At 33.5% G+C, this 20,091-nt stretch overlaps 1 protein-coding gene across 1 annotated transcript; it reads left to right on the plus strand.

Moving 5' to 3' along the window:
* Nucleotides 1-3,887: 3,887 nt before the first annotated feature.
* LOC140861918 (vacuolar lysine transporter YPQ1-like) lies at nucleotides 3,888-8,230 on the plus strand. The gene is made up of 12 exons (XM_073264920.1): nucleotides 3,888-4,120; nucleotides 4,374-4,416; nucleotides 5,361-5,387; nucleotides 5,539-5,628; nucleotides 5,720-5,832; nucleotides 6,851-7,043; nucleotides 7,143-7,226; nucleotides 7,365-7,454; nucleotides 7,562-7,582; nucleotides 7,719-7,777; nucleotides 7,959-8,049; nucleotides 8,132-8,230. The coding sequence occupies exons 1-12, from the start codon at nucleotides 3,888-3,890 to the stop codon at nucleotides 8,228-8,230; spliced, it is 1,143 nt and encodes a 380-aa protein (XP_073121021.1).
* The last annotated feature ends 11,861 nt before the right edge of the window (nucleotides 8,231-20,091 follow it).

A 20,091-nucleotide genomic window follows, 5' to 3' on the forward strand; every position in this document is an offset into this window, starting at 1 on the left:
AAATTCAATGTCGAAAAAAAGAACAAAGTGCTAGAATTTGAAAGTTTGCAAGTGTTTTAGTGACTGAGAGCTCGATTAATTAGGATTTTTCTCTATTTCTCTTTTTTGTTTTGAATTCTCTCTCTCGCTATCTCTAGTAGTGTGGTTTACTTTAGTGACCAAACCCAATGTGCTATCAATCACTTGACAAAGTTCACGCTTAATAAAACATAATCATAATAACCTTAACATTAAATTATTATAGACTCAAATTGAAAATTGGATATTAATCATAAAATCCATATACGACCATGTCGAACAAATATCCAAAATAAGTTATAAAAATAAACCTCCTACCAATATGTGTCTTGACTAACCAACGTCATGCTCGTCTGACCGCACAACCTGAGATCTGCCTCATCCCATGGAGTATCCAAGATAAAGCAAGGATGTAATGTATGGGTATACAAACTTATGTGCAATGAATTCTACATGAATTGGATATTAGGATCAAATTTGGCATATCGCTCATTCTAGCATGAGCTTCATCAATGTGTAGCTGATAGTAACGTCTTCACAAACAAATCTCATCATTGAGACAGAGATCTACACGTCCAAACGAAGCCTTAGTGTTTGATATATATTTATAAAAAGTTTTTATAAAAAGAGATTTAGGTTCTGTTTGAATATATATTTATAAAAAGTTTTTAAAAGTGCTTTTTTTAAAAAAAAATTATAAAATGTTTTCAAAGTTGTTTTAAGAATAAATATGTGTTTGGAAAACTATACTATAAAAAATATTTTAACATCACAAAAATAATGTTGTTTATCTTTATTTTCCATAGTCGCATTCTAAAAATATTTAAAAATACCTCTCGAGTGTTCTTAAAAAACTATAGTTAGAGAAAACTTTTTATAAATTACTTCAATGTGTAGCTGATAGTAACGTCGTCGCTAAAAAATCTCTAGTAAACAATTGAAAAACATCATTTAAAAAATTATTATTCAAGCTTCAAAACGGTGATATGTTATTCAATAGATTTAGGTTCTGTTTGGATATATATTTATAAAAAGTTTTTATAAAATTGTTTTTAAATTTTTTTTTATAAAATGTTTTCAAAGTTGTTTTAAAAATAAATATGTGTTTGGACAACTATATTATAAAAAATATTTTAACATCACAAAAGTAATATTATTTATCTTTGTTTTTCATAGTTACATTCTAAAAACATTTAAAAATACCTATCAAGTGTTCTTAAAAAACTATAGTTAGAGAAAACTTTTTAAAAAATACTTTTCAAAAAAATTTTATAAAAAAATTGTCTAAACACATACTTTAAATTTTTTTACTTATAAAACACTAAAAATATTTTAAAGTACATGTTGAACGAAACCTTATTTTTCTAATTCGACTCAAACCCAAAACTGCTGTAGCCAAACGGCTGCGTAGATAGGTGACAAGCCCATTACACTTGAAATGGGTTATGAGGCTGTGGATCAGCAAATATTGAAGTGGGCTGGCAAGATAATTATTCATACCGATCAAGCCTATTAAACAATTTGGGATACAAATATACGTGTAGGAGAAGAGAGAAGTCATCTCGAGCAACACCCTCGTGTTTGAATACTACACTAGTACTCAAATTCATGTGTGTGTGATTATATAGCCTAGTTTTTAACCAAAAAAAAAAAGGAAAAAAAATAAAGAGAAAAATAGATTATGAAATTTAAAAAAAAATGACATTACCATATATAAATATCTACCAAAATCATATAATATTTTTGTAATTAAATAGCTATTAAAGGAATATTAAATTATTTATGGTAAATTTGACACTGTGATTATGGACCATGACATTAAAAGGTCTAAATTTTAATAATATATATATATATATATATATATATTCAATATTCATTTTATATGATTTTCTTATAATGCGGAATTGGTCTAGCTATAGAATTAATTTTTTTTCTAAAAAAAATTTTCCATTACTAAGGTATTCATATATATACGGATATACACCACATTTAGGTCGCCATTTATTTATATGCTCATATTTTTAAAAATTAATTAAGGTATTCCAATATTTTAAATATCTAAACATTTATGTTTTTTTAATTATGCCACTAATCTATACCATCACACTAGCCTTATGAACAAGTAAACGTCCTCACTTACAAATTAAATATGAACTTGCTTAACAATGTGTTCTCCATAATCATAAAATTATTAATAGAAAATTAACTAATTAAAATCAAAATATTTCTACGCTCTATAGTGAATCAATGTTTTACCAAAGTCTATAATACAATTTTTCAGTATTAATAAAATCGGCTCGTTGTATTTGGTTCAAATTTGTCATTCCACATCAATTTTTATTTTTATTTTTATTTTTAAAACCGATCAAAATCATAATTGATTGAAACCAGATCATCTTGCTGATCACCACAACTTACCTACAATGGCGAGTCATTGCACCAAAATAAATCATGCGACAAAGACAAGATAAACCATTAAATTACCTTATCAGTTTCGACATGGCTTCCGAAGCTCTAGGTTTAGGAATATAGCTCGCCTCATTCATTGTATCTGGACATATTCCAGGAATATCCATGTTTCGTAAATATTTTTTAATACAATTAACTTTCATCATTTTAGTACGTGAACATTGTATGTGGACATATTCTCGGGAATATCCAAGCTATATATCATTATTATTTGTTTTTTTTCCATTTTTCCATTTTTATGAATGATTTTGGCCAAGAATATGTTTTGCACATTCTTAATACCTAATTATAAGACCAACATATACCATGGACTTGTCCCTTTCAAAAGCTTGAAACTTTCTTGACCAAAGCATAAATATAACGTGTGATTTTAATTTTAGGGGATGAATGTAGGATCAATTTTTAATAATAAAGACGATTAGTTTAATTCGGTGCATTTTTAATCAACCAATGATATACAATAGGATGCCGCGCAGCGATAGCGTTATAATGTGTGGTCTCTGTCCCATGAAGTAATTATAGTGTATAGCAATGTTCAAAAATATTTTATTTATATATATATATGGATAATATATATACATTATAAGTTGTTATATATATGTATAATAAATTTTACACAATTTTACTGCTAATCAAATGTTTTCTTTAAATTAATGTGTCATTTAAATGTATCCCAAGGACCTTGGTTAAAAAAAAAAAAATCTCCAGTACATCAAAAAATTACACCATTGAATGATTCCGCAGTGTGTGGTCAAAATGTGATATAAGGAGATGTTCGAAAGTTGTCCACTGTACGGTTTAGGAATGTGGTCATAGTGTCATACATTTGTACTCTTTGTGAAATATATACAAATCCGATCATATACGCGATTAGTTTATATACATATATAATATGAATGATTAATCATATGATTTATGGTGTATATACGAGGTAGGGGTGAATTATGTCATCAAATTATAATTTTGTTGATATAATTGAACTTCTCTTGTAATTTTAATAAAAACATAACTCTATTAAATGTGATGATGAATACACAGATGCCTACTGCTTATTACCATGCAACACGTGTGCAATTTGTGATAATCAAGATCATCATCGTATGATCAAACACAAGTGATTTTTTAATAGAAATTTGTTTCACTTTTGATATTAATATATGATTTCATTATTAGTTGAAAACAATAAACGACAACATGCATATAGACATATATAGATATATATATTTTGATTGATTGCAATTTGCAAGTAAGAACTAGCTAAGATACAACCTGTACGTCCTTCATCATCATCATCATAAATATATAGTATATATATATATATATATATATATATATATATATATATATATGTTCTTGTGACCATATTCATTAAAACCTAAAAGAAAATATATGTGTTAGAAATGAAACCCTTGAAGCTTTCATACTGTGCAGCTGAGAAAAAACCTTGTATGAGATGGATCGAAGATATTTTCAAGGATTGTTTGTGTAACATCAACGATGAAATCTCGTTCGCTTTTGGTGTACTGGGCTTAATTTCTTGGGCAGTCGCAGAGATCCCACAGATTATCACCAATTTCTCCAACAAATCCGCCAATGGTGTGTCTTTGGCTTTTCTTTCCACTTGGATTATTGGGTACGTGAGCTCCCGTACTTGTATATATATACATATAAATCCCCTAGTTAAATTCATTCATGCTCTCGTTTTTGTCATGCATTAATATATAATAATTATTATATGTTGTAGGCATAGTGCGATTCTATTAACTATATCATATATATATCACTGTTTCATATATAACTCTCAAGTTACTCATGTAAAATCTGAACCAAACACGGGATCATATAGATTAATGTGAATCCTCTCTTGATTTCCTTGTTTAATGCAGCGATGTGTTAAATCTCGTGGGCTGCATTCTGGAACCAGCAACGGTGATTTTCTGGCTTTTGCTTTTACTGCTTTTTGGTAGAGCCACACGAGACGAAACAGGGGAACAAAAATTAATTAATGGAAAAAATACACGGACTCGTTTGGACAACCACTTTAAAAATATTTTTTTCTTATAAATTAAAAAAAAAAACTTAAATGATGTGTTTCTACAAGATTTTTGTATAACGTTTTGAAAAATAATTTAAAAACTTAAATATATAATAATTGAGAATGTGTTTGTCGTTTTACGATTTCGGTTCTCAATTTTTTCATATTTCTGTTTTAGTCCTACATGTTCTGATTTTTGGCAATTTCAGTTTTTTTCTACGAAAATGCTTACCTGACATTGTACACGTCAGCTCCACATCAACACTGCATTGGTGCCACATCAGCGTCACATCGAAAAAATGACTAAAATTGCCAAAAAAATAAAGATAGCGGACTAAAACTTAAATCTGAAAATATAAAGGACCGAAATCGCAAAGTGACAAACATACAGGACCAAAAAAAACAAATTTTCCAAAATAATTTAGATATGTTTTATGATGTTTTTGGAATTGAAAGCATGATAATATGAAATAAAACATACTATTTTTTATTAATTGTAAACACGTTTTCATAGAATAATTGTTCAAACTCATGTTTATTCTTAAATAACTTTTAAAACATATTATAATTTTTTTAAAAAAAATTATTTTTATATAAACATTTTATAAGTGTAGTCCAAACGGAGCCACAGTTCTTTATTTATTTTCATGTTATATTTCCTTTTCTTAAATGGTCCCGGTACACTCGTATGTTCTCACTTCTCACACCACCTAGAACCTGCAGGGTTCATCCGGCTAGTAATGATTTTATAAGAAATCATATGTTAAAAAAATCGAGTTGCCTGAAAAATTTTATTACTGAAAAGTACTCATCCATGTTTTTTGATAATTTGATGCAGTTACCCACCCAGTTCTACACTGCAGTGGTAAGTCGTCTTTTTCCTCAAATTAATTCTAATTATTACATATTTTTGGGACGGGATTTTTATTCTATGGAAATGGAAAATTAATGAGTTAAAAAAGAACTGGGTCGTTATTATTATTATTATTATTATTGTTATTATTATTATTTTGCAGCTCTATACGACCGTGACTGTCATTTTAGCAATACAATGCCTATATTACAACCATTTTTGCAAGTGGTCCAACAAATCTGAATTACACGGCGTACGTACGTAGACATAAAATATATATAATTATAATGTGTAATATATATACAGGTTAGTTTTCATAAGCGATCTACTTTATGATTTTGCAGGGTAAAGAGGAGACCGAACCTTTACTCTCTAAAAGTCAAGACAAAAGTTGCAAAACTACAAAAAATAATGTTCCCGTCGATGTACCTTATTACGAGAGGAAATTCTACTTTACGTAAGTACTAGTGACAATTTATTTGTCTCTAAAATTAATTTTGTACTGATCATTATAATTAATTATAATTAATAAACAACGTAATTAAAACTGTTAAGAATAGTCAACCAAAGTCCCACATTGGAAGATTATTAGGAATGGTCAACCAAAGGCCCACATTGGATGACCAAAAAAAGTCCCACATTGGAAGTTTAAGTAAAAATATTATGGATTAAAATATGAAATGATATCTCCATTGGTATGAGGCCTTTTGGGTGGGTTCCCAAAATCAAAATTATGAGGGCTTGTGCCCAAAGTGGACAATATCATACCATTGTGGAGATATCTGAATTCCATTGACCTAACAAATGACGCCATCTGTGGGAAACGAGTCATGGTCTTGATAAAAAACAAATGTTGGGTGGGATCCTCGGAAACTCATGGAGAAGAAGTTTGAGACCCTGATTAAAGATCCGTGAAAAAGCTCTCGAGGGACGCTTTCGGAAATTCATGTAAGGCGTGTGCTGCAACGCATTGAAGGTGAGTAGACTCGATTGGAGGGACGGATTGAGGGGAGGTCTGGTGGAACTTCGTTTGAGGGGAGGATTGTTAAGAATAGTCAACCAAAGTCCCACATTAAAAGATTATTAGGAATGGTCAACCAAAGACCCACATTGGATGACCAAAAAAAGTCTCACATTGAAAGTTTAATTATATGTATAACATCTCTATATTTTAAATTTCAAAACTGATTTCATAATATTCAAAGATTAATATATAAATATTAGTGTTAGATAGAACTATATATTACACATCATATGGTACTTCAAACTAAGGATGCAATTCAACATTCTTGTAATATATATCCCGCATTTAATTTGATTCATTAAATAATAGTTATGATATTCAATTAATTACCTTTCAATTTATCATCTAACGGTTATTAATTATATGTATAATAACATCTCTATATGTAAATTATTATCAAATGAATTGTGGTTGCAATGCATTCTAAAGAAAAAAAATCCGATGAATGCAGGTCAGCAAGATCCTTGGCAGGAAGCGATACGCCTCCGACGAGATCGTCTTCTTACATAAAAGCAAGAAGTGGACCTCCTGTTCTGGAACATGATGATTCTTCATCTGAAGAAGACAATGACAATGAATATGTCAATATTCCATCCCCGAAAAACAAACATGTCGTCGCGCAGCCTCGACCAATTCCACGTCCCGTATGTATATATATTCGATGCTCATAAACATCTAAGTCGATCTAATTAAAATTTATTTCAAAATACAGATTTTAACCTTTCCCATGATCATTAATTCAGGTAGTGTATGGAACTTTTGCTGCTACTTCGGCAAATCTTCCGCGCTTGAGCAAGGCTTTCAGGGAAATGGTTCGCGGCGAATACGTCCTATCTGCTGGGATCATATCACTCCAGGTTTCTTGTGCTCATGATATTCACTTGATACAATATTATTCACTTATATTAATTAATTCTCAAAGATTTTAATTTGCTTCAATTATGACACTAGTGAAAATTTGACAGGAATATAATGAAAATAAGTATGGACAATTGTTGGGATGGGTGATGGCAGCCATTTACATGGGCGGAAGAATACCACAAATTTGGTTGAATGTAACTGTTTAACCAATTAATTTAAATATTGTTACATATATATATATATATATATATATATAGACTGTTATATTCATATAAATAAAATTTGAATATTTCTTTTGTAGATCCAAAGAGGGAGTGTGGAGGTACGTTATTGATAGAATTGTCAAGTATTTTTCAGACCATAGATAAATAATCTTCTTCTGTACGAAATATATATATATATATATATATATATATCTATCTGAGGCTTTATATTACTTCATGTATATGACGAGACAGGGATTGAATCCTCTAATGTTCGTGTTCGCGTTGGTCGCCAATGCTACATATGTTGCAAGGTATATATGTCCCCAAGAAGTCATGTGCTTAATTATATTGCATATATGTTCAGAATTATAGAAGGAAAAACTGTTATAGATAAAACTTTTTGGTTCTCTCTCTTGGTTATTTTAACATATTGAGTACATAAATGAAGCATTATTATTAATGTTGTTATTGTTTTGGATATCGTAAATGCAGCATATTAGTGAGAACTATCGAGTGGAAGTTGCTAAAAGCAAACATGCCCTGGTTATTGGACGCAATTGTTTGCGTCGCACTGGATTCTTTTGTATCCTTTGCTGCATTATTATTATTATCATTTTTTTCGTGTTTGCAAATTTTAATTCGTCGTCCTTAAATGATTGGAATAGATAATAATTCAGTACATCTTCTACAAATATATCAAAGCAAATAAAAGCCAGCATTTGGAACACCACCTCTACCGCGACTATGTTGAAGCAGATAAATGATATATATCCACAATTTAGTTTGTATTGTATTGTTCACTCATTGATTTATCTTACTCATGTTGAATTTAATTTAAACTTATTTGAGATTGTGATTTGTAACTATATATGAAGTACCCCGCATCATGTATTGAAATTAGCTCCAATAATATGTGACTCATATTTAATTTGGGCCAAGATTGAGTGTGCGTGTTGGGTTATACTTATTCAAGGACTGATTGAGATTCTTTTTTGAACGTTTGGAATGTATCTCATAATTTCTAAGGCGTAAATGCATGTGATGCAATGTCTCATTTCAAACACCGGCGATTTTCACCAAAAACACAAACTTACGTACGTAAATCGAAGATTGCATGTAAATGTCAACTATATTAACGGTGCATAGATGTATTTGATTCATATTCGAACTTATAAAATTTGAGTTGTATCCAAAGATGTTCGAACATTTTTCAAAACGAGTTCGGATAAAAATTATTTTGTTCGATATGCGACCTTAATATTTTATTAATATATAATGATATAATAAATGTATATATATATTTCGATCGGATCAAAATTATTTTGATGTTACCTATTTTAAACCATGCAATGTAGGTGAAGTGATTAATTTATATGCTGAATGACATTAAATTTAGAAGGTATGTATCCGAAAAATTAAACATTAGTCCGTCTAATTGGAAATGGGGCGGGACGAGGACCGGGATGCCTTCCTCATCCCCATCTCAATCCACATCCACATCTTCGAATACAAAACATGTCCTCATCCTCGCCTCATTCTCTGTTATTTTTAATCTTACGAATACCCGCGAAAAATTAATCCACATCCCGTCCACATAAGGTCATACCCAAATACATATATATATTTATATTAGTTTTATTTTTATAATTAGTCAATTTTATTGTAAAATACATAAATAAATTTTTTTGTAAAATATTTTGAATGTAAATTAAAATTTAAATGATCACATAATCATAACATATAGTGGGAGTAGAGTGTGTGTACAATTTAAGTTCACACTCCACTGGTTCTTGTCATCTCCTCAACATCAAAGAGCTGTCCATATATAGCAACAATTTTTGTCATCGAAATACTTCACATAAAGTATGATATGAAACTCGTGTATTGGGATGGAACACAATACCACACATGGAATGGATCATGGTATTTGATATTGGCAAGTTGTTTAATCGTATATATCGTAGGTTGTATCATGGCATCTCTAGTGCCATAGAAATACACATGGTTCTTAAAAATGAAGCAAATACTCATGTTGAACATATATTGGCTTACTGTATTTTATGTGGCTTGAGAGCCACAAATTTGTTTCGAAATCCAAAACTTGGAGATTATTTATGTAAATTTGATCTCATGGTAAGTGTTTATTGATTAACGCATGTATAATATTAGTTAAGTGGTTATAAAATATAACTTATTAATTAATTTTTTACATATATTTAGATTTAAAATTATATATTTTATATATTTAGGAGTGAATGACGTAGTTTCTTTTCTGAATCAAGAATTCCAAGTATCTCATTACGCAAAATGCTATGGTGATAGCTATGGTAATGAAGTTTTTTTAGTGATGCATATATACTTTTTTACTGCTTTTCTGTTACCTATTTTAAACAATGCAATGGAGAGTTAATTATTTTGGAGTTGAAAGGATATATTTGCAGTAATGTTTACTGTTTTTTTGTTGTTACCTATTTTAAACCATGCAATGGATAGTTTATTATTTGACAGGTGAAGGGATGTAGTTTGTTGAAGTATGCTTCTATCAGATTGAATGAGTATAGAGAAGAGATCGGATCGAATAGTACAGATCAGATGAGCTCGGGGATCAGATGAGTTAATGGCCAGATCAAATACTGGGATCAGATCGAAGTGATGGTCAGATGAGTCTTCGGATGAGTTCATGCAGATAGATTGCTCGAGTATTATGACTTGGTTAAGAAGTCAGATGAAGTGTCCGAGAAAGCTATACGCTTGCAGGCAGATCGATGCAGATCGAAATACGAGGGCAGATCAGACTGATGAATGAAGGCTTATCGGGCTGGACCATGTTGAATTTATAATTGGGTCGTAAGTTACTGTTGACCTAAAGCCCAAGATAAAAGTCGGTGTAATTCTCTATATAAGCAAATGGAAGATGACCGCAACGAGAAAAAATAGAAAATCAAAATTCTTCAGAATATATTGTGAGAGAAGAAGGAGAGATTTCGGAGGAGAAAACTAAGCGTAGATTGTGACGAGAAGATTCAAGTATCAATAGCTTGAATCGTGTCTGTATCTAGCTTGATAGTTTGTCTGAGTCCATTTCTGTAATAAGCTCTGTTCTTGAGCTTGTGTTGTTCTGTTGGTGATTAATAAAGTGTGTGTGTGTTGCTCTCCCGTGGACGTAGGCAAATTCATTGTCGAACCACGTAAATACTTGCGTCGTTTAATCGCTTTCGCGTGAGTTGGTTGATTGATCTGTGTGCGTTGGTTTTATCTGCTTTCTGGGATTATTGTTCTTATCTGTGTATTTCGTTTGCTTGGTGAATTCTCGATAACCAAATTTTGGATTGATTCCTAACAAGTGGCGCCGTCTGTGGAAAACTAAGCAAAGATGGTGGGATCAATGAAGTTTGATATTGAGAAGTTTACGGGCAAGAACGATTTCTCGCTCTGGAGAATTAAGATGCGTGCAATCCTGATACAACAAGGATTGGTGGAAGCTCTTAAGAAGAAGGAGGAGATGTCCGATGAGATAAAGAACAAGGATGAATTGCTCGAGAAAGCACACAGTGCAATTATTCTCTGTCTGGGTGATAGACCTCTTCGGGAGGTGGCCAGAGAAGAATCTGCAGCGGCGGTGTGACTTAAACTCGAAAATTTATACATGACGAAATCCCTGGCTAATCGTCTGTATATGAAACAAAGATTGTATTCCTTTGTGATTAAGGATGAGAAGAACCTTGAAGATCAGATCGAAGAATTCACCAAGATATTGGATGACTTGGAGAATATTGAAGTAAAGCTTGAGGATGAAGATCGGGATTTGATACTTCTGAATGCTCTTCCTAAAGCATATGAAAATTTCAGGGATGCTTTGCTATATGGAAGAGAACAGACGATAACATTGGAAGAAGTTATGTCTGCTATTCAATCCAAGGAACTTCAGAGAAAATTGAACACAAACACTGAATCACATGGAGAAGGTCTTATGGCGAGGGGCAGAAGTGATAAGAGGACACTAGTGGGAAATATAGGACAAAGTCTAGATCGAAGAGTCAAGAAAGATACCAGAACAGAAACTTGGGTAATATGAAGTGCTATGCCTGTCAGAAGGTTGGACATCTGCAAAGAGATTGTCCGGAAAGGAAAGGGAAGCAACATGAAAAACCCAAGGATGATGGTACTCTGGCCGTAACTACAAATGGATATGACTCAGCAGAAGTATTGGTGGTTTCTAAAGGTGATCAGAACCACAAATGGATATTGGATTCAGGATGCTCCTTTCACACGTATCCTATAAGATCTTGGTTTGAAAAATTGGAGGAATCAGATCAGGGCATGGTACTGATGGGGAATAATCAATCATGCAGAATAAAGGACTCTGAAAATATCAGAATAAGGATGGGATTGACAGAGTACTCACCAAGGTGAGGTATGTGCCCGAGTTGAATAGAAACTTGATATCATTGGGAACACTTGATGCTCAGGGATATTCATTCAAATCAGGAGCAGGCAGTATCTCAGTGTCTAAAGGATCTCTGGTTGTTATGAAGGCTGTCAAGAGGAACCTCCTGTATGTACTACAAGGTGAAATTATTATTAGAAGTACAGCAAGTATTCAGGAATAGCAAGACAGAACCAAGCTATGGCATCTGAGGCTTGGACATGTAAGTGAGAAGGGATTACATGAACTGTCTAAACAGGGTCTGTTAGGTGGAGACAAGATCGAATCACTTGAGCTGTGTGATAGTTGTGCTCTTGGTAAATCAAAAAGAGTATCGTTTGGTCAAGAAAGTCACACAACTGAGCAACCATTGGCCTACATTCATTCAGATCTATGGGGTCCTTCTCGGACAGAAACTCGTGGTGGAGGCAGATACTTCATGTCTTTGATAGATGATTACTCAAGGAGAGTATGGATATTCATCTTAAAGACTAAAGATGAAGGATATGATAAGTTCAGAGAATGGCTGCTGGCAGTTGAGAACAAGAGTGATCGAAGAGTTAAACACCTGAGAACAGATAATGGGCTGGAATACTTATCAGATAAGTTTGTCAAGCTATGTAAGGAGAAATGCATTACTAGACACAGAACAGTGGCAGGAATGCCACAACAAAATGGCCTGGCAAAGAGAATGAACAGAACTCTTCTGAAAAGGGTCAGATGTATGTTGATCAATGCTTCTCTTCCTAAGTCCTTCTGGGGAGAAGCATTATCTAATGCGTGCTATTTGGTCAATAGGTGTCCATCCAGTGCGATTGGTTTCAAGACACCAATGGAGAAGTGGAGTGGAACACCTGCAGACTACTCAAACTTGAGGGTATTCGGATGTCTTGCATATGCTCATCTGAAACAGGACAAGTTGGAAGCAAGGGAAGTCAGATGTATATACATTGGGTATCCGGATGGTGTGAAGGGTTATAAGGTTTGGAACCTGGAATCAAGAGGTCCAAAGTGCTTCAACCCAGGGATGTGAAGTTTGATGAATCCAAACTGGGATATAAAATGAATACAGATGGAAATAACAGTCAGATCAGTGTGAATGATAAACTACCGATTGAGGTGGAGTCTTCTGTGCTAGATGAAGGGTCAGAAGAGATTCAAGATGAGATTGTGACATCAAGAGATCAAACATAGGATTTGAGCACTTACAATCTTGCAAGGGACAGAACCAGAAAGGAGATCAGAGCTCCTAAGAGGTTTGGTGAAGCTGATCTGGCTTGGTATGCACTTACAGTAGCTGAGGAGGTGGAGCATTCAGAGCCAAATACTTATGATGAAGCTATGGCGAGTAAACAGAAAAACAAGTGGATTGAAGCTATGAATGAAGAGATGAACTCACTTGAGAAGAATCAAACCTGGAAGTTAGTAGACAGACCGAAGTATCAGAAGACATTGGGATGCAAGTGGATCTATAAACAGAAGGAAGGAAATCCTGGTACAGATCAGATCAAGTATAAAGCAAGATTGGTTGCAAAGGGTTTTGGTCAAGTAGAAGGGATATATTTTAATGTGGTCTATTCTCTAGTGGTCAAACATTGTTTCATCCGGATTATGTTAGCATTGGTGAACCAGCTCAACTTGGAGCTTGAGCAGATGGATGTGAAAACTGCGTTTCTACACGGTGACCTGGAAAAAACCATTTATATGGAACAACCAAAGGGCTTCATACATCAGAAAACCCAGAACAAGGTCTGCTTATTGAGAAAATCATTGTATGGGCTGAAGCAGAGTTCGAGGCAGTGGAACAAGAGGTTTGATGAGTTCATGATTGATATTGGTTTTGTGAGAAGTCAATATGACAGATGTGTCTATCTGAAAAAGGATAAAAGACAGGTTATCTTGTACCTACTGATTTACGTTGATGATATATTAATTGCAAGTAAAAGTAGGACAGAGATATCATTCTTGAAACAACATCTCAACACAGAGTTTGAGATGAAAGATCTGGGTGAAGCGAAGAGAATTCTGGGCATGGACATATTGAGAAACAGGAAAAGACAGGAGATTCATCTGAGTTAGAAGAACTATTTGAAGAAGGTTGTTCTGCGGTATAACATGAATCAAGCAAAATCTGTCTTGACCCCTCTGGGACAGCATTTGAAGCTATCTGCGAATCAGTCACCTGAATGTGAGGAAGACAAGATGAAGATGGCTGGTATTCCATATGCTAGTGGAGTGGGGAGTCTCATATATGGAATGGTGTGCAGTAGGCCTGATCTGGCATACGCAATCAGTGTTGTGTCGAGATTTATGGCTAATCCGGGAACATATCATTGGGAAGCTCTTAAGTGGATTCTCCGATATCTCATAAACACAACTGGGTAGGGGTTTAAGTTTGAAAAATAGAAAGATGAAATTGATCCGGTAGTTTGATATGTGGATTTAGATTTTGCTGGGAACTTAGACACGAGAAAGTCGTTGACTGGATATGTGTTCACCTTTTATGGCACAACGATCACCTGAAAGTCAAATCTACAGTTAGTGGTTGCTCTTTCTACCACTGAGGCAGAATTCATAGCTGTCACCGAGGCCATAAAGGAAGGATTGTGGTTAAAAAGGGATGATAGCAGAGTTGGGTGTAAAACAAGATCAAGTTGTAGTACACTCTGACAACCAAAGTGCAATACACTTGACGAAACACAAAGTCTATCATGAATGATCGAAACACATAGATGTGAAGATGCATTTTGTGAGAGATGTTATTGAAAAAGGATATGTGATCCTTGTGAAGATAGCATCAGAAGAAAACCCTGCAGATGCTATGACGAAGTCACTGCCGTATGCTAAGTTCAAGAAATGTTTGGACTTAGTTAATGCTGTGATTGGAAATTAGCCAAGGCGGCTAGGATGGAGAGCAGCATTCAACCTGAAAGAATCAAGGTGGATATTATTGAAGTATGCTTCTATCAGATTGAATGAGTATAGAGAAGAGATCGGATCGAATAGTACAGATCAGATGATCTCAGGGATCAGATGAGTTCATGGCCAGATCAAATACTGGGATCAGATCGAAGTGATGGTCAGATGAGTCTTCGGATGAGTTCATGCAGATAGATTGCTCGAGTATTGTGACTTGGTTAAGAAGTCAGATGAAGTGTCCGAGAAAGCTATACGCTTGCAGACATATCGATGCAGATCAAAATACGAGGGCAGATCAGACTGATGAATGAAGGCTTATCGGGCTGGACCATATTGACTTTATAATTGGATCGTAAGTTACTGTTGACCTAAATCCCAAGATAAAAGTCGGTGTAATTTTCTATATAAGCAGATGGAAGATGGCCGCAACGAGAAAAAACAGAAAATCAAAATTCTTCAGAATATATTGTGAGAGAAGAAGGAGAGATTTCGGAGGAGAAAACTAATCGTAGATTGTGACGGAAAGATTCAAGTATCAATAGCTTGAATCGTGTCTGTATCTAGCTTGATAGTTTGTTTGAGTCCATCTCTGTTCAAAGCTCTGTTCTTGAGCTTGGGTTGTTCTGTTGGTGATTAATAAAGTGTGTGTGTTGCTCTCCCGTGGACGTAGGCAAATTCATTGCCGAACCACGTAAATACTTGAATCGTTTAATCGCTTTCGCGTGAGTTGGTTGATTGATCCGTGTGCGTTGATTTTATCTGCTTTCTGGGATTATTGTTCTTATCTGTGTGTTTCGTTTGCTTGGTGAATTATCGATAACCAAATTTCGGATTGATTCCTAACATAGTTATTTGTTGCATGACATTAAATTTAGACGATATGTATCTGCTACATTAAATATTAGTCCATTTTATTGGAAATTTTAGGGGGACGGGGATGTTTTCTTCATCCCCATCCCCATCTCCATCCACATCCCCATCTTTGAATACAAAACCTGTCCTCATTCCCGCCTCATTCTCTGTTATTTTTAATCGTCCTCATACCCGCGGGGACTTAATCCACATCTCGTCCACATACGGCCATAACAAAATATTTATTTATTTATCTATTTATTAGTTTTATTTTTATATAATTGTAGTCAATTTTATTGTAAAATACATATAAAAAAATTGTGTAAAGATTTTGAATGTAAAATTAAAATTTAAATGATCAAATAATCAGAACATATATTGGGCGTGGAGTGTTTGTACACAATTTAACTTCACATTCCACCGGTTCGTGTCATCTCCTCGATATCAAAGAGCTGCCCGTATATAGCAACAATTGTTGTCATCAAAATACTTCACATAAATTGGCTAACAATATATATATATATATATATATATATATATAATAAACTAATAAATAAATAAATAAATAAATAAATATTTTGGTATGGCCGTATGTGGACGGGATGTGGATTAAGTCCCCTCGGATACGGAGATGATTAAAAATAGGATGAGATATTTTTTGTATTCGAATGTGAATGGATGTAGTTATGTAAGACACTGAAAATATGAATATTAATTACGAAATTAGAGATTTAAATTTCGTATTTGGAAAAATATTCAATTGGGAATTTATGGAAATTAGAGATTTAATTTCTGAGCCGAAAAGATTTAATTTTAGAATTTACGGGTTTTGAGAATTAAAATTCGGGATTCTTAAATTAAAAGAATAAATATCCTAATTGAATATTTGTGGGATTTAAGATTCAAATTCCATGTTCCGAGAATTAAAGGATTTAATTGGAAGAAGAAACTCGAGCAGGGACTGAACTGCAAATATCGAAGTTTCAGGGGCTAAACTGCAAAATGGAATTTGACTTGATAACAAGAGATTTATTTTACACTTTTCATGTGTATATCTTCCCTTCAGCAGTAGCAAGACCGAGAGAGAGATTAATGAAGGTTCTAAGGACAATTTGCAATTAGCCAAGACTTTAAGGGCCAAAGTGCAAATTTGGGCCATTTTAAATGGATTACACGTGTGATGTGTATAAATTGCATGAAATAGAGATTTCCATCAGAATTTCAGCCAAAAAGTCGAGAGAGGAGAGAACAAGTTCTGAAGCTAAGTTTCTTCCTTTCAAAAATTCATAGAATTCGATCCGGCCGGTAGAATTTCAAACTGATCGTATATTTGCGATCACGGCTTCGAGTGCTACACTTTGACGTAAATTTGGCTAAATTCTACCGTGTTTAAATTTTGAGATATTGTTAGAATTAAGATTTGATTGTATAAATGTGTTCTAGTATATACGACGATAGTATAATTAAGTTGAATCGCGAAAAGATCGTTGTTTGGGCATGTTTATCAATTTTTAAATATTTTTGATAATTCTGATTTTTGGGAGCTGCATATTTCGAAATTTAAGGATGATTTTAAGTATGATGTTGGACTTAGATGATTGATATGATGATATTATTGTATTTGGAAATATCAGTTTCGATCCGTTATGCCACCGAATTGAAGATTGTGAATTGGTATGAAATTCTGAAAATAAGGGGCTGCCATTTTCGAGATTTAGCTTTTAAGTTAGTGATGATATGTGATTTAAGATGTTGTTTGAATGATGTTTAATTGTTAGTATAGTTGGTTTCGAATTGATATGCCGTCAAATGGATTTTCGGTTATTGGAACAAGATTCGAAGTTGATGAACTTTGATGAGTAGAAAGGAATTTGAGCAATTAATATTGAGCTATGTTTTATGACATTTCAAAATAAGCTTGAAGGACATCGAAGTCGAGTCGACGAGTCCGAATTGATTGAAGTTGATTCAAAGTTGGATCAATTAACACCTTGGACTAGCAATGGTTGAGTGAGCAGAATTCTGCACAGCTTATGTTTGATCAAGTAGTGCAAGAGTTTCAGAGGTTTGAGTAGGTATGATTCGACATTAATTCGACAGGTAGAATAACTCGAAAACGTGATGGTTTTCGAGTTTATTAAATCACATACATGCATGATTAGGTGTTCTACTTAATCTTATATGATTCTATGAATTACTTGACTTAGTTAATTGATATATGAGTTGTTTGCTTCCAACATGATTTCTTGTTGAGATATATGATGGATAATTTATTTGAGATATTTTGAAGTGTTGAGTTGTGGTAGATTGATTATAGAGTTGAGAGTAAACCCTTTGAGCCACAATTCTTTCGAAACCTTGAAAATAGAATCGAAAAGAAAATATTGAACGTGGTGAACTTATATGCGAGAGGCTAGAGATCTGACTTGATTTCTTTTGCCACGGTTCTCAATATAGTGTTCACAGTCCAGGGAATATCAGATTTTACCACCCCACCGCGGAGAGTAGGTGGGAGGCTGATTTTTTTATGGCCTGATTATATTCCCGGGATCCCAACGATATGAATTTTTAAATTATTGATTCTGTAAGACTTGAATCCTTTAACCTTAAACCGTATTCGAGTCTTTATGATATTGAATGAGTTTATTTGAAAGACATCCGGCAGGTAAGGTATAAGGAAATTGTTGATTGTAATAGTAAATTACATGATTGAGTTATTTCTATTTGATTTATATAGATGTCTTTCATACTGAGATTTATTCTCACCGGAGTTATCCGGCTGTTGTTTTGCTTGTATGTGTGCATTGCATCAGGTTGAAGAATATTCGAGTCGGACTTGTCGTGGAATGAGATATTGAGAGATTAGGGTGGAGACTCGGGTTAAGAATAGAAGTTGCTGTCAATTGATGTTTTAAGCTACCTGAAGTTTGTATATATGCTGTCAAACCTTGTATAAGTTAGTTGTTGGAAGTTTAGTTTCAATACTTATATGCAACTTATGAGTTTGATGTATTGCATTGTAGAAACTTGTACAAGTTAAGGTTTGAGTTGGTATGCATGTTATACCTTGTAGCTTGCCTTTAAATCATTCTAGTATGGAATTGAGATGCTTAGATTATTTCAAGTTCTTTATATCTTGCATAGGACAGCAACAGCAGATTCTGAATTTCTGCACAGGACCTTCTCGCTCGATCGGTTGACTTTAACCGATCGAGCGAGGCTATGTGAATTGCGGGCAGAAAGTTTCTGAATTTGTGCTCGCCCGATCGGTGAACTTTTACCGAGCGAGCGAGGCCTTGATTTTTTTTTTTTAAAAAAAATTTATTGCTTTTGCTTTCAAGTTTAATTTGTTTGCTTGTAAGTTATTAGTTTAATTATCACTGTAATTCTGATTGAATGTCGATAATTGAGATTAGCACCTGAGGTCTTCACAAGTTATTTGTTGAATACCATTAAATTTAGAAGGTATACATCTGCTACATTTAATATTAGTCCACCTAATTGGCAATTGGGGGGTCATGTTAAACATATATTGGATTACTGTATTTTATGGGGCTTGAGAGCCACAAATTTGTTCTGAAATCCTGAACTTAGAGATTATCTTTTTCAATTTGATCTCATGGTAAGTGTTTATTTATTAACGCCTTGTGAATATTAGTTAAGTGATTAGAAAATATAACTTATTAATTAATTTTTTTAAAGGTAGTTAGATTCAAAATTAGATCTTTTATACCTTTAGGAGTGAATGACGTGGTTTCTTGTTTGAATCAAGAATTCTCAGTAATTGGGGTTCACTTGGTCTATTTTGATATTCCGGCATACTCTGAGGTAAGTTTCTCAAAAGAAAATTTTTAATTGTATTATAATTTTTTTAATTTTTTATTCGAAGGATTTCTTATTGGGCCGTTTACTTTGGGTCAGACAATGCACATAAACCAATGAGACAACAAAGTTCTCTTTTGGTGCTTGATGCTTTCAAATTGAATGTCAACAGTGTACTTCGACAGTATCTCGTTACACAAAATTGCTATGGTGATAGCTATGGTTATGGAGTTTTTATGGTGATGCCTATATATATACTTGTTTATTATTTTTCTGTTACCTATTTTAAACGATACAATGGAGAGTTCATTGTTTTGGATGTGAAATTATATAATTCTAGTAATGTTTAATGTATTTTGCTATTACCTATTTTAAACCATGTAATTGAGGTTAAGTGATGTATTTATTTGATGAATGACATTAAATTTAAAATGTATGAATCTTATAAATTACAAATTAGTCCGTCTAATTGAAAATGGGGCGGGACGAGGACGGGGATACCTTCCTCATCCCCATCTCAATCCACATCCACATCTTCGAATACAAAACATTTCCCCATCTCCGCCTCATTCTCTGTTATTTTTAATCTTCCCCAGTCCCGCGGGG

Source organism: Henckelia pumila, chromosome 4, assembly GCF_033568475.1.
Source record: "Henckelia pumila isolate YLH828 chromosome 4, ASM3356847v2, whole genome shotgun sequence".
Lineage (NCBI taxonomy): Eukaryota > Viridiplantae > Streptophyta > Magnoliopsida > Lamiales > Gesneriaceae > Henckelia > Henckelia pumila.

Excerpts from the sequence above, each read along its gene's own strand:
- LOC140861918 (XM_073264920.1), top strand. The coding sequence starts at position 3,888 with ATGAAACCCTTGAAGCTTTCATACTGTGCAGCTGAGAAAAAACCTTGT. Across the intron at positions 4,417-5,360 it reads GCATTCTGGAACCAGCAACG|TTACCCACCCAGTTCTACAC; the intron begins GTGATTTTCTGG and ends AATTTGATGCAG. Across the intron at positions 7,778-7,958 it reads AATGCTACATATGTTGCAAG|CATATTAGTGAGAACTATCG; the intron begins GTATATATGTCC and ends TCGTAAATGCAG.